The following is a 15449-nucleotide window of genomic DNA, read 5'->3' on the forward strand; positions in this document are numbered from 1 at the left end:
TGAGTACTTCTGTAAATTACAGCTTACATGACATGAAACAATTCAAATCCAGAAAACACGAGTACTAATGCAGATAAACAGAGACTAGCAATTTGCCTCCAAAGCAATGCTTAAACTGCCCACCACCCCCAATCTACAGTAACTCCTCACTTAAAGTCATCCCGGTTAACGTTGTTTCATTGTTATGTTGCTGATCAATTAGGGAACATACTCATTTAAAGTTGTGCAATGCTCCACTCTTACGTTGTTTGGCTGCCTGCTTTCTCCACAGCTGGCAGCCTCCCTACGCGCGCCTGCTGCCTGCCAACAGAGCCCGTGGATCAGCGCCTTTCCCCTCCAGCCGGGGCAATCAGCTGGCTTTCGGCGTTTAGGAGACAGGAAGGAGTGGGGAGGAGCGAGGACTTGGCACGCAGGCTCCCCCTCCCTCCCCTGCCTCCTGAACACCGCAAACCAGCTGATTGCCCCAGGTAGGAGGCAGGGGGGAAGAAGGGGGAGCCTGCATGCTGCGTCCTCGCTCCTCCCCCCCTCCCTACTCCCTCCTTAACGCCGCAAGCCAGCTGATTGCCCTGGGCAGGAGGGAGATGGGAGGAGTGAGGATGCAGCATGCAAAGTAAAGGAGGAGGAGGTGGGGGGGAGAAGAGGCGGATCAAGGGTGACGGTTTGGGGGAAGGGGTGGTGCCCCTGCCCGCGGCAAAGTCAGTGCCTGTACTTGCAAGAACAGCAAGAGGAGCGGCCAGACAATCCATCCTCTTCCACTCTCTGACTCCACCACCTCAACCAAGCTTCATACTCAGCAGTGATGATTGTAGTATTAAATTGTTTGTTCAAAACTTATACCTGTATTAAATTGCTTGTTTAAAATTGTTTAAAATGTATATGATGCCTTTTTTCTGGCAAAAAATAAATTCCCTGGAACCTAACTCCCCCCATTTACATTAATTCTTATGGGGAAATTGGCTTCGCTTAACATCGTTTCACTTAAAGTCGCATTATTCAGGAACATAACTACAACGTTAAGTGAGGAGGTACTGATGTGCTTTGCCATAAAGTGGAAACATAAGCTCAGAGAAGGCAAGCTGAGGGAACTCACAAGTTTCCCACTCCAGTCCTGTGAGGGCAATTCAGTTTATATCAGTCAGAAGCAGACTCATTGTAACACTGCTCTGGCATTTTAACCTTGAACATGCTTCCTTAGCTAACCGGTTGAGGCTCTGGGTGTCAGTAACTGTCCACAGCTGCTGCAAATTGCTTTTGTCCTTTAGGGACAATTGCAGAACTGCTAAGGTAAGATTTTACTCTAGAGATGTAAAAGTACTCTAACAACAATGAACACCATTTTTCTGTATTTGTAAATCATTTAATGATTTTACAAACATGTATGTGCTCATTTGTCCATAAGATAAGGCCCGTTAGCCCTTCCAAACAAACAAAAACTCCCAACCATCTCCCCAGTCAAAAACAAGACTATGCATTGCCATGTAAAACTTGGTTAACAGTCAAGTACAGGTTTTTGTTGTTTTGTTTTGTTTTTCCCTTCAGTGTCCTTTAATGTATCTGAGCACTTGACAGCTCATATTATGGATTACTACAATAATAAATATTTGTTTAGTTGCAGTTATGCTGAATGTGGAATGTACATAGATATGTAAAAGTGTGTGCATGCTTGTGTGTGTGTGAGAGAGAGCTCTATGCACCTGATGAATAAAAGTTATTATCCGATAAAGTTTCTGTAAATTAAAATAGGAGTGTAAAAATGTATATAAAAGCTTTGTTTAAGTAATGTTAATGAATGAGAAAAAAATAAATGTAAGGAATTCAAAATGACAGCTTCCACACATTCCTAAATGTATGGATATTTTAATATTAACTAAAGGTGCTTTTTTTCTTTGATATTTTATTTTGGGTGTTTCTTTTATTCCCATTATTTAAAAAAAAATCTGGAATGCACACTGGTGCTATGAGCAAATGGGCTTACTCAGGAGACTGTTTTTAGAATTCTAGGTCATAATTAACAGTCCAAGAACTCATACCAAATTTTCAGTTCTTGCCACTCAGGGAAGATAGTTGACTATTCTGCTTGGAGGAGAGAGGTGAAGAAACAGTTAGACAATATTAGAGTAACTTACACTATTATGTGAACTTTAGGTCACTGGTTCAGTGGCTGCGGTGATAAGGTTCTGCTAAGGAATTTTCTCAGTGGCACTTGGAATTTAAGAGTTTGTTTACAGAGCTATTCCAACATGGGAGATGTAATAGGTGGGTAAATAGCGATTGAAAGTAGCCAATATGTTGTTTGAGAATTAATTAGAGGATGATGGAAAATTGCACTCATACATTACTGCTATACGCACATGTACATACACACACTTCCCTACATAATGCACAAGAATAGATAAATCTATAGCTTGAATAGATAAAAGGATTACCAATCTCCACTTTTAAAAGATAATTTTCAATAGTTTCTTAATGTTTTTTCACACATTAATTCACAATTTTGGCTTTGTGTATGTGATATTCTGAATGGTTTGTGTTTGTTCCTGTTTAGGTAAAAGTGTTTTTTCGGGTTGAATATGCCTCCCCCCCCAAAAAAAACCCCTTAACGTTCTGCCTCTTCCCTTTCCTGATCCATAGACCCTTTTTGCTAATACAGGACACGTGGTGATAGGTTAGATTGCTGGGAAGGAGTTACTGAGTTGGATAGACATTGACTGCAAAATTAAACAATGGACTGGACCAGGCGGAGAGGGAGAAGGTGACTAAGTTATTCATAGAAGCAATGTTGCCACAGAGACTCCGTGTTTCACTCAGAAATAATGTTACCCTGGTTGAGGAAGTGGATGCAGCTTTAGTTAGCAGAATTATAGATACATATTTTTATATCAAGATTGGCTTTATAAAATTTGTCCTTCACGGTTTATGTCATGTGTTATTAACACAGTGGTGGTGACCTGGCCAGAGGCAGAGGTGTGTGGAAGTATAACGTCTCTTGCTTGAGGTGCCTAAATGCATGTCTATGCTACAGCGTCACAGCTAAGGTGCTGCCACTGTGCGCGATAGTGCCATAGTGTAGACACTTCTTACATTGATGGACTGTTTTTTCTGATCGATGTAGTTAATCCACCTCTCCAAGAGGTGTTAGCTAGCTGCATCTACAGTATGAGTTAAGTTGACCTAACTGTGTCACACCCCTGAGAGACAGTTATATTGATCTAATTTTTAGGTGTAGACCAGGCCTAACAAAGATGAGCACTGCACAAAAAAAGTTGTTCTGAGAATACTTTGTGAATGAGTATGAAAATTGTGTGTGGCTGGGACAGGATTTCTTTTATATACAGCAGAAGAACTTGGAATGGGAACAGTCCTTAACAAAGGATCATGTATGTTTTGCACATGCTTGTTGATTTGAAACACTGAGCATGATTAATGCTTTTCTATTGGGATAATTGGCCTTAAATTATAGAAGGTGACATGCAAAAGCATAGCATTGGCAATATTTGAATTGTTTCAAAGGGTTGGAGTACATTTTCTGATCATGATATATAAATGTTTGTTTTGTTTTTTAAATAATGAAATGTCATATTTAAAGTTATTGTAGCAACAATGTCAGTGGTAGATGAAGCATTTTAATTTTTCCAAGTTTAAAATCATATTTATCTGCTTTAGCATAACAAAAAAAGAATGCTAGCAAGCTTGGAAGTCTTTGTTTAGTCTAAGAATGTTAAGTGCTTAGAATAGTCAAAGAACTAATATGCAGCAGAAAAGACATACACGTCTTCCTTTGGTGTTGAAGTATTTAGTGGTTAGTTTTTTACATGATAATATCTCAAAGTTACATAACCCTATCCCACTAACATGGGAGTAGGTAGAGTAAACAGTCTCAGTTGCATGTACTATATGTCAAAAATAATACTGATATGAAGCAGTTAAACTTATTCAAAATGTTTGCATTTTTATTACTTTATCAAAGTTTCTTTCTATTCACATCATGTGATTTTGTTTGATCTTTTGAAAACCAGAAAGTTTATGCTTAGTTATAAAAGTACCACTTTTGTTGGTGGTTTTCTTTTCTTTTCTTTTTTTTCTTTTCTTTTTTTTGTTTTGTTTTTTTGTTTTTATAAAAAAATAAGTAAAGGCTATACAGTTTGACAAAAGTTTAAATAACCCTAGTGTTGCATGGGAAAAATGTTTCTTACAATCACAACAGCATGACTAAGTAGGCAATGTTTTAGAGTATATTGGCATTCAGTGTTGAATTTTGTGCCCACGTTTTTTTTATTTTGTTGAGACTATCTGCATGTCATTAAAAAGTGGTCCACTTTCTTTTCTCATTATTTCATTTTTTCTATGTGAAGACACTGTAAATTTGATTTTGATTTCATTTTTTTGTTAGATTTATTTTCCTCTGTAGTGACATTGAGAAAGGTATCTTTGGTATCATTCTTTGAATTCTTCAGGGGGTGTTATCTAACTGATGAAAGAGAAAAAAAACTTGTTCACATTTGTCGCTTATTTATTGCACATCTCGGTATGATTATAATTTTTCTAATTTGCATGTTACAGAAATGAAGCAAGAACAAGAAAATATTAAATTAAAGCGAGAGAACATAAGCAAACAAGTGGTCATTGACTGAAATAATAATGTGCATGTTGTTTTCCCCCCTTCTCCCTCCTGCATGCAGGGATTTGGTTTCGTAACTTTCGAAAATAGTGCTGATGCGGACAGGGCGAGGGAGAAATTACACGGCACCGTGGTAGAGGGCCGTAAAATCGAGGTGCATGTTCAAAATATTTTCCTTTTCATCTTTTTTATAAATGTCTGCTTCACTCTCATTTGTTGTTTCAGATGCATCATTGGTGTCTTTTGTGTGCTCCCCTTTCCCCTTCCCATTGTTTATATATATATATATTTATATATAAAGAGATAATCTGGCCTTACTTGGGTTTTTTTTATTATTATTTCTTTTGTGATTATTTATTATTATTATTATCATTATTGCTCTGAGGTGGATGACAGAAATGAGACAAAATGAAAGCTTTAATATTTCGAAGTTATTATTTTTATATGTTTTGTAAACCAATGGGTGCAGTAAATTCCAAAAAAAAAAAAATCAAAAACTAAAACAAAACTGTGAGACAGACGAAACAAAAACAAACAAAAGGTCGTTTTTTTTCTTTTTGATGCCGGGTTGATGTGGGATCCACAGTGGCTTTCAAAATAACTCAGATTGGGAGATTGTAGCATCCAAAAGATATAAAAAGTGACAAAAGTAAAACAAAAGAACAACCACCAAATCAATTGGTTTGAAAGTTTCATTTCAGAGTAACAACCAGGCTAGTTTTCCTGGTTGGCCTGATCCATCCATCCCCATCAGAAAAGAAACCCAAATGTTTTTGGTACCACTGGGTCCCCTTCAACACTGCCTCAGAGTCATATTTGTTAGAATAAAAAAAAGAGAGAGAGAAAGAAAAAATACCAATTGAAAATGCTGTCGTCTTTTGAGTAAGATGTTGCATATTTTGCCTTTTCATTTTCCCCCTTCGACGGTAGCGCTTAGGGCCCTCACCAAACTCTCAGTAACCATGGTAACTGTATACATACCCATGCTGGCGATGGTGCTGAATGGTAAGTGGAGAAGTCCATCTGCCGTTTCACGTATTTAGCGCTGATATACCACGTGAATTTTTTTGACTTGTTGTATTAAGTTTTCTTGATGCTATATTTTTTTCTATATTGGTACGCCTGTAATTGAGTGTACGTTTTAAGCAAGCCTGGGAGGCACTGATTGGATTGAGGATATGACTTCGTGCACATCTTACTCAGATTGTTAACTCCATATTGTGTTAAATAATGCACCCTCTTTTTATCCTTTTGTTAGCTGTGATTTTAAAGCTTGAATGATTTTGTTAATTCTTGCAATGAAAAAGGCTCTTGTTCCAAGTGTTGAATGCTAGATGTTGCTTTTCCAATGGTACTTCTCTTCTAAAGGGTTATGTTGCACACTGCTAAAATTTGTTTGTCCCTTTTTTTGACATTTTATTTGTTTCCTTGTACCTTGTCTCTTCCCCCTCTACTCCACTGCATGTTCCTTCATATAAAAGATATTTTTTTTTGAAATATTTATTGTTTCAGTGTTATCATGGAATATAAGCATGCTCTTAAATTTTAAATTATGCAGTACCTTTTTAATTTGCTTTTAATGTGTCTTTATTAAAGTTTAAATGATATGATGTTGCTTTATTGAAATGATTTGTAAGTTTAAATGGTTATGAAAGTAAATGTAATTATATATAGTATGATTTTGTTATGCACCTACTGCCTTTTAAAAATTAAATTGCATTTTATTTTTATATGACTAATAGCAGTAATAATGCATGCATTTAATAGTACCACAGACTTTCTCTGTAACATTTACTAATTTAATTTTCTATGTGCATAGGTAAATAACGCGACAGCACGTGTAATGACAAATAAAAAGACAGTCAACCCTTATACGAATGGTAAGTGCGTGAGCTTTTGATCCTTTCTTTTACTGTCAAATACTAGAATGCATGTAAGCCCTAATGTTGCAAGCTGCTCCCTGTGGGTGGACTTCTGCAATTGCATGCAGTCCTAATGACTTTCTGTGGCCCCCTAAAGGGTTTCATGGGGCCATCCTCACAGAGTTCATTGCAGGATTGAGGCCAATTGTTGGGCAAACTGATGCACTTGGGCAGAGATCTGTTGACTTCAATGTGGCTCCTTGTAGGCACATCGTTCTATTTGTATGCAACGAGTTGCAGGATCAGAACCTCAATGATGAACTATAGTAGCAATACGTAAACTGATGCTGCATGTACCAGAGAATATACTTGCTAGGAAGTGATTATTCTGGCTTTGTGCAGTGTTAGTATAGCAATGAATGAACTAATCATAGGGACAATTTTTCCCTGGCTGATGTACTTGCAGGGAAGGTAGGTAGGATGCTCCCTCTGTCAAGCATGAGCTGCTCTTTGGTATTATCATAATACAGCTTACTTCAGGATTGTTTCTGTTGTCTGTTCCACAATTTGTTGAGAGTAGAGAGTAAATCATAATTGTTTTATGGTTCCCCCTTTTCTATACAGGAATCTAATTAGGAAATCACCTAAAAATGATGTCATTGCTGTTAATTTAACAAATGGGTACAATATTGTAGACTAATGACTGAAGAGTGATGTGTAGAAATGGGGGGGAGAAATGCTTTTCAAAGAGATTTCCCCCTCAATCCCTTTTCCAGTGCTTAATTCAGCAGTTTTGCCAAAAAAGATTATTTACTGTGAGTTATTTCAAATCATTAACACCTTTCAACTACAAAAATTAGCACATAAATGGATTTAGTAACAATAATTATTTGTTCTATTTGGCTTGGATACTTGTGCTATAACCATTTGCTTTCCAAACTTATATCTTTGTTCCTATTTGCCCATCAAAAAATACAAATGAAAACTGAACATGTATGATCAATAAAAGCAGGTTGCCACAACTGGCTGAGACACTCCTCAGTGCTGAAATACAATGGAACTTATTTTCCACATTTGAGAGCTCATTATTGAGATTTTGCTAAAAAGTGGGGCAAACAGAAGTAAGCTGTTTATTTTGTAGTGAACGTGTCGTACTCCCCCCCATCCATAAAAATAAAATAACTGTTCTCAATTTGCCATATAATTATTGACCTATTTATAATAATCTGGGAAGGACTAGTCTGAAATTCCTCAGGCTCTTCTAGAAACTTTTCTTACTTTTTTTTTTTTAATTCATGTGAATATGTGTCTGTCCAAGTGATGAAAATGGAAAGCTTCCTTCATTGTTGCTGATCTTTATATAAAATGTCATCCCAGTGAATCAAGCCAGACAGGCACAAGGCTTGACTGGGTCATACAATAACATTTTCTTCTAACAATAAGTTGGAATATTTTATATACATGTGAAGATTTCACTCTTCTCTTCAATATGTTGTATGACAGAGGGGATAAAAGAAGGTTTGTTATAAATGATTTTGTGCATATTTAAATTAATCTTACTACAAAGGCTAAGGAACAGGGGTTTCTCTATTAAGCATCAAATATCAAATCCAACCTTAGTGATGATGATGCTTGAAAAGGAACCTCAGTCTTCTTATGAATATTATCATGTGTTTTAGGGACAAGTTTTACTTCAGTGTCACACAGAGTAGGTGTTACCTTGCTTTTTAGTATTGTCTTTTTTTTACACCTGAAATGTAGGCTCCTGAAATGGTGTTGATAAAACCATTTCCCACATAATTTGAAGCTTTTTCATGAACTTCTTGTCTTGTGTTCCTCATTTTTAATCTTTTCTCCAGTTGGGAAAAATCAGCAATCAGACATGTAAGCCCACATAATGACCTAGTTTGTAGTACTTGTTCAAAGTATCACACACAGCCCGCTGACGGGTGTGGGGGGGCAATTGCCATGGGGCCCAAGTGATTTAAAAGGCCCCAGGAGCCCCCAGCTGCTGCCGGCAGCACAGCAGTGCTAAGGCAGACTTCCTGCCCACCCTCGCTCCGCTACACACTGCTCCCAAAAGTGGGCAGCACATCCCTGAGGCCCCTGGGGAGGGGGTCTCCATGCGCTGCCCCTGCCTTGAGTGCCAACTCCACAGATCCCATTGGCCGGGAACTGCAGGCAGTGGCGCGTGGAGACCCCCTGGGGCCCCCGCCTAGGAACTGCTGCCAGAGGGCTGTGCCAGTCGCTTTTGGGAGCTGCCCGAGGTAAACACTGACCTCTGACCCCCTCCTACACCCCAACCTCCTACCCCAGCCTAGAGCCCTCATTTCACATCCAAACTCCCTCCCGGAGCCCACCCCTTGGACCCCCTCAGCACCCAAACTCCCTCCCTGCACCCCCTCCCACACCTCAACCCCCTGCCCCAGCCTGGTGAAAGTGAGTGAGAGTGGGGGAGAACAAGTGACAGAGGGAGGAGGGATGAAGTGAGCAGCGGGCAGAGCCTCAGAGAAGGGGTGGGTTGGGGCGTGGTCTCAGGAAAGGGGCAGGGTAGAGGGTGGGCCAACAGTCTTTGGATTTGTGCGATTAGACAGTTGGCAACCCTACTGGGCGGGCATGTCGAAGCCCTGGCCGTTCCCGGAGAGCACTCCCAGCAGTGCAGCCAGCAGCTTGCTGGGCACCAGCAACGGAGCCAGCAGCATATGGGGCTAGATTTTTAAGTGTATGAGTCTCTAAATGGTAGGTATAACATAGTCACAGCACACATAGTTTTGTCTTTTGTATACTTATATCAGGTATTTGGGAGGTTGCATTTCTAAAAAAAAATTATGATGTGCTGTATTTTATGTTTCACACTTCCCGGTAGTTTGTTACCAGAGATTATATAATGAACGCACTACTCACACACTGAGCAGATACTAAAACAGAATAAACCTGTATTTCTAACAGATATGCAAATGCATTTTTGTTTCTATAAGGGGGGGTTCTTTATGAATTAGGAGCTTTTGGAAATAAAAGCTTGAAAAATTCCTCAAATGGTTAATTACTCAAGAAATATGTAATTACTACCACAACTGGTCATGCAAGTTTATGCTAGCAGATAGATGGATTTTTGTTACTTACCTTGTGCTTGTCATCTCTTTTGGAAATATAGCTGCTTTTTAATTGTGAGTTACCTGCCTGTAAGGAACGTGCACTAGACTGGCAAAGTGACTTTCAGACATCTTTAGATTTTCTAGCCTATCATGCCTCATATTTAAGTCCAGGAAGGTTTATTCTTCAGTCTAATGCTTGTTTTATAATTTAAGGCACTAGACCAAAGCCTATGGGCTTATGGGGCACACAGGCTTGCATAAGTGGTATGAGAGTAGGGGCTTCAGCTGTGACCAAGGAACATGTAGCACAAGTCAGGACAGGGATATACAGAGGTGCTGCAAAACTCACCTTTGCATTGTCTTGTTATTGGCACTTCTGTATGCTGAGCTAGTTCCTAAGAATCTGAAACCACAGCCAAACATCAACTCAGTGAAGCGGTATCCTTGCCACATCCCTTTCCTCCAGCCATGCTAAGTATGCAAACAGCAAAGAGGACAGATATTGTAAGAACCTCTCTGCCACTAAGGTATCCCCTTACAATGGGGTGATCCTGTCATGGCTAGTTATGCCAACTGTACAGGCAGAATCTATTGGCAACATGGAGCAAAGCAGATGCACCACACTAGCGTATCTGGCCTTAGAAGTGGAAAATGTCCTTTGATGTTATGTCCATCTTCCTGCCAAAGCAGGACAGCTCCCTACAGTGCACTTAACCTATATTTCTTTGGATGACTATATAGATTTATTTTTTCCACAGTTGCGGCTTTTAGAGTTTCAACATGAGAGGAGATTAGTCTTGTGACAATAAGGCAAATGCATCAAATTATACTCACTGGGGAGAATTTGCCTCATCCAACTGCTAAACCAGGGTTCTTTGGCAGTTCCTTGCTCCTATCATGCTTGATTAACCCACACAGTTATGGGCCAGTACGTACTTCATTGACAAGATAAAGTAAAGTTTAATGGCTGTTGTTTTCAAGATGAATGAAGTCTTTCCTGTCTTAGCTTCCAAAAGTTCGATGGTACAGCCATCAGAATGGGACTGGGGAGGAAATGAAATAAGGGGGCGCGACTTTCAGCTGTGAGCATCGATCTGCATCTCCCAGGATTTTTTTTTCAGACAAATTGAGTAGCCATTAGTGTTAGTTCAAATCTGAGCAGTATGTGTGATCTCCTTTGACAGCAGAGACTGAAGGATCTGAAATCCACTCAAATCACACACATTTTGTACTGCACTGCTCAGGGATCTTCAAGGAGAAAATTTGGTGCAACACAACAGTCAAAATACCCTTCAGTAGTACTTAAAACCAAGGTGTTCATGAAAATTCACAAGAAAAAATTCATTAGTCACCATGGCTTGACCAATTTCCAGCTTAGGTAATTACATTCTGGATATTTAAGGCTTATGTTATTTTCCCTGGAAGTATAGATAACACATAATATTGTTCTTTACTCTCTGTTCTATCTTATCAATGAATTGTTTTTATAGAAGAGCGCCCATCACTTGGGCTCTGACATTGATGAGTTGCTGTTTTCTGAAAAACACTTATTGTGTGTCATGCCAGAGATGGCTACATTTCAATCTTAGATGAAGGGCATTCCAATATGTTATAGTTCAGGGATGAGCTTCACCTGTGATCTCTATAAATCTCTCTGTTGGCACTTCTTTCCAGTGTGAGGGCACTTCTTTCAAGTGCAGTTTGCATACACTTCTCTGAGAGTGGAATTGAGTGGTTCACCCCACTTTTAAACTGGATCACCCAAGCTACAGCACTCCCTGTTTACCAGCCATATTTACCTCCATCTTGCCCAAACGTATTTATCTCCAGAGGGTCCATCTGGATTTCATCTCTGCTATGGAATCCTTTCCAGGAGCTGTGATCAGCTGGTAAAAGCAGTGTTCAAAAGAGAGTATGAATTATTTATCCATAGAACACTGGAAGGAAAGAGAACGAGTTAAAAATAACAAACGCCTACATGCATAATGTCTTAGCTAAAAATTAACCTTTCCTTGACAGGTTAACTCAGGCTTCTGCTTAACTCAGGCACCGCCCCCCTACACACACACACTCCCCCTAAGCACTGAGGCTGGGTGAGGCAGGATGCCTCCTGCAACTGCTGCCCCTTGGACAGCCCCACCCCCACAAGTCTGTGTGTGTGCCTGTCATATTTTATCCAATTCAAACCACCTTTTTCTGACCTGGGACTCTGACCCTGGTTTTAATTGGTTTATGGATTTCTTCAGAGGGGATCTGAAGCAGTCTGTAAATAATGGCTTCCTTGTATTATCTATATGAGCAGCAGGCAATTGCATACAACCATTGCTTTGGCTTATTGCAGGACTTAACTCCTAGAAACCTTGTATGCATCAGTAAAATAACCACAAAACCCATAGATTATATATAGACATAATTATCTGTCTATCTATCTATCTAATCTTAGAATCATAGAAGATGAGGGTTGGAAGAGACCTCAGGAGGTCATCTAGTCAAACCCCCTGCTCAAAGCAGGACCAACACCAACTAAATCATCCCAGCCAGAGCTGTGTCAAGCCATGCCTTAAAAACCTTTCAGGATGGAGATTCCACCACCTCCCTAGGTAACCCAATCCAGTGCTTCACCGCCCTCCTAGAGAAATAGTGTTTCCTAATATCCAACCTAGACCTCTCCCATTGCAACTTGAGACCGTTGCATGTGTCTGTCTGTCTATCTATCTAATCTAATTAATAAAAATTAATACAGATAATTCCCATGTTCCTCACACCATATATAGGCCCCACTCCTGCTCAAAAATGAAAACAATGGCAAATCCGTAGTTGACTCCAGTGTTGCAGGATCAGGATCAGAGTTTTTAAGTACAGCATTTTCAGATGAAAGGTCTTATACAAATATGAAATACCACTCTATGCATACAGATTTGTTTAGGATTTCCTCCATTTTTCTGCTGCCTCTGGAAACCTGGGACATGAGACTACTTAGAACCCAAGTGAAATGGCTTTAGTGGACTAAGAATAACTCAAGAGAAGATGGGAGTGTGAGGGGGAACCTTTCACATAGCTTGTCACACTTTTTAAATAATTTTCAGTCTTTGCTGAGGCAAGGCTTGAAATAGATATGTTCTCACATCTCCGGATTGAACTGCTGTAGAAAAGCTGTGTGGGGAAGCTTAAGTGGCTTCTGCCTACAATGCACTGTTTACTGGCTTGAGCCAATGCTTACCAGTCTGTGTTTTATGAGCATTAGAATTCACAAAATATACCCCCACTCCTGGAAAAAAAAGCCAATATTTTATACAATCATCAGTTCCCACCATTTATATTTCATGGTGACACAGCCAGACCAATGCATACTTAAAGATAAACAGTTTAATCATTTCTTCTAAAGCCTGGTCTACACTACGCGTTTAAACCGGTTTTAGGAGCCTAAAACTGATTTAACGCCACACCCGTCCACACTAAGAGGCCCTTTATATCGGTATAAATGGCTCTTTAAACCGGTTTCTGTACTCCTCCCTAACGAGAGGAGTAGCGCTAATATCGGTATTAACATATCGGATTGGGGTTAGTGTGGCCGCAGATCAACGGTATTGGCCTCCGGGCGGTATCCCACAGTGCACCACTGACCGCTCTGGACAGCAATCTGAACTCGGATGCAGTGGCCAGGTAGACAGGAAAAGCCCCGCGAACTTTTGAATATTTCCTGTTTGCCCAGCGTGGAGCTCCGATCAGCACGGGTGGTGATGCAGTTAAAAATCAAAATAAAGAAAGAGCTCCAGCATGGACGATGCGGATGTGATCGCTGTAAGGGCAGGCAAATCTGTTCTATCAGCGCTCCGTTACAGAAGACGAAATTCAAAATCATTTTTTAAATATCTCCAGACAGATGCCATAGCAGGGACTCAGCGCACTGCTGCGTGACAAGCGTAACGGAAAGCCAAAGAATCAAATGGACGCTCATGGACTGGAGGACTCAAGCTATCCCACAGTTCCTGCAGTCTCTGAAAAGCATTTGCATTCTTGGCTGAGCTCCAAATGCTTCTAGGGTCAAAAACAGTGTCCGCGGTGGGTCAGGGCATAGCTAGGCAATTTACGCACCCCCCCACCCACCCTCAGAAGTGAAAGGGAAAACAATCCTGTCTTGACTCTTTTACATGTCACCCTATCTTTACTGAATGCTGCAGATAGACGCGATGGTGCAGCACTCAACACCAACATCCTTGCTCCCCCCACGCTATGGATGGCTGATGGTGCAATACGACTGGTATCCGTCGTCGTCATCATCAGCCTATTGGCACATGGGGCAGTGCAAAAGGACTGGTAACCATGCTGACTAGCATCTGTCAGGTCGATCAAGGGCGCCTGGCCCTAATTTTTCCTGGTAGATGGTACAATATGGCTGATAACCATCATCATCATAGCAACAGGGGGCTGAGCTTCATCAGCCCCCACTCTTCATGTGTAAAGAAAAGATTCAATTGCCCCTGGACTAGCAGCAGGATGCTGGGCTCCTCTCCTCCACACTCCTTAATGTCCTATGTGGACTATCATAGCAACTGGAGGCTGCCTTCCACTCATTTCTCACTAACAAGTATTCCTGCATTCTTTATTACTTCATCACACAAGTGGGGGGACAATGCTATGGTAGCCCAGGAAGGCTGGGGAAGAATGGAATGAACAGGTGGAGTTGTTGCAGGAGCACCCCCTGTGAATAGCATACAGCTCATAATCTATGCAGGATCTGACACAGAGCAGCTGTGCTCTCTGGTTCTCTGATACAGTGGTTCTCTAGTACACTTGCCCATATTCTAGGCAGGACTGATTCTATTTTTAGATACCAAAAAGGAGGAATTGACTCAGGGAGTCATTCCCAATTTTGGCTTTTGCGCCCCTGGCTAAGAGCAGCCAGGGGCACTTATGACAGCATAAGAACAGCAACAGATGGAGCAGTGCAAAAGGACTGGTAGCCACGATCATCTTATTACCAATTTATGGTATGGTAGATGGTACAATATGGCTGATAACCATCTCTGCTATCATGCAAAAGCAAAAGCATGCAGCTGTGTAGCGCTGCTGAATCGCCTCTGTGAGCGGCATCTAGTACACATACGGTGACAGTCACAAAAGGCGAAACAGGCTCCATGATTGCCATGCTATGGCATCTTCCAGGGCAATCCAGGGAAAAAAGGCATGAAATGCTTGTCTGCCGTTGCTTTCCCAGCGGAAGGAGTGACTGACGACATTTACCCAGAACCACCCGCGACAATGATTTTTGCCGCATCAGGCACTGGGATCTCAACCCGGAAATTCAAAGGGGCGGGGGAGGCTGCGGGAACTATGGGATAGCTACGGAATAGCTACCCACAGTGCAATGCTCCAGAAATCGACGCTAGCCTCGGACCGTGGACGCACACACTCGATTTTATACAATCTGTTTTGTTAAACCGGTTTATGCAAATTCGGAATAGTCCCGTAGTGTAGACGTACCCTAAGTATCTAAATACTGCAATCAGACTTAGCTACGTACACCTTCCACTAAAACTACAGTATCCTGAAGAAACAGCTTCATATTCCCATTTTCTTTATAGACATCTAATATTTATTAATATTATTTATAATTATAATATTAACTTAATCCTTTTTCTGCTGTTGTTTGTTTTTTTGCTGTAGGCTGGAAATTAAATCCAGTTGTCGGTGCAGTTTATAGTCCAGAATTCTATGCAGGTAAGAGTACCATTATACTTGTTAATTTTATCTTGCTTTTGTTGTTGTTGAAAGTGTACAAAGTGTTTTGAGTATGAGTTCATTTATCTCACATTACCTGCCAATCATTAAAATGTTTGTAAATGAAGGTTTTTACCAATAACCTGAGCAAAT

The 15449-nt window shown here is 40.5% G+C and overlaps 1 protein-coding gene across 12 annotated transcripts in view; it reads left to right on the forward strand.

Annotated features, from left to right (window-relative positions):
• The window catches only part of RBFOX1 (RNA binding fox-1 homolog 1), a 2584986-nt gene that overhangs the window by 2443322 nt on the left and 126215 nt on the right, over positions 1-15449 (forward strand). For all 12 annotated transcript variants that reach the window (XM_044979735.1, XM_044979736.1, XM_044979737.1 and 9 more), the window contains 3 exons: positions 4680-4772; positions 6438-6498; positions 15243-15296. In XM_044979735.1, coding sequence (XP_044835670.1) covers positions 4680-4772; positions 6438-6498; positions 15243-15296 — 208 coding nt within the window. The remainder of the gene's footprint in view (positions 1-4679; positions 4773-6437; positions 6499-15242; positions 15297-15449) is intronic.

This window comes from Mauremys mutica, chromosome 11 (assembly GCF_020497125.1).
Source record: "Mauremys mutica isolate MM-2020 ecotype Southern chromosome 11, ASM2049712v1, whole genome shotgun sequence".
NCBI classification, from domain to species: domain Eukaryota; kingdom Metazoa; phylum Chordata; order Testudines; family Geoemydidae; genus Mauremys; species Mauremys mutica.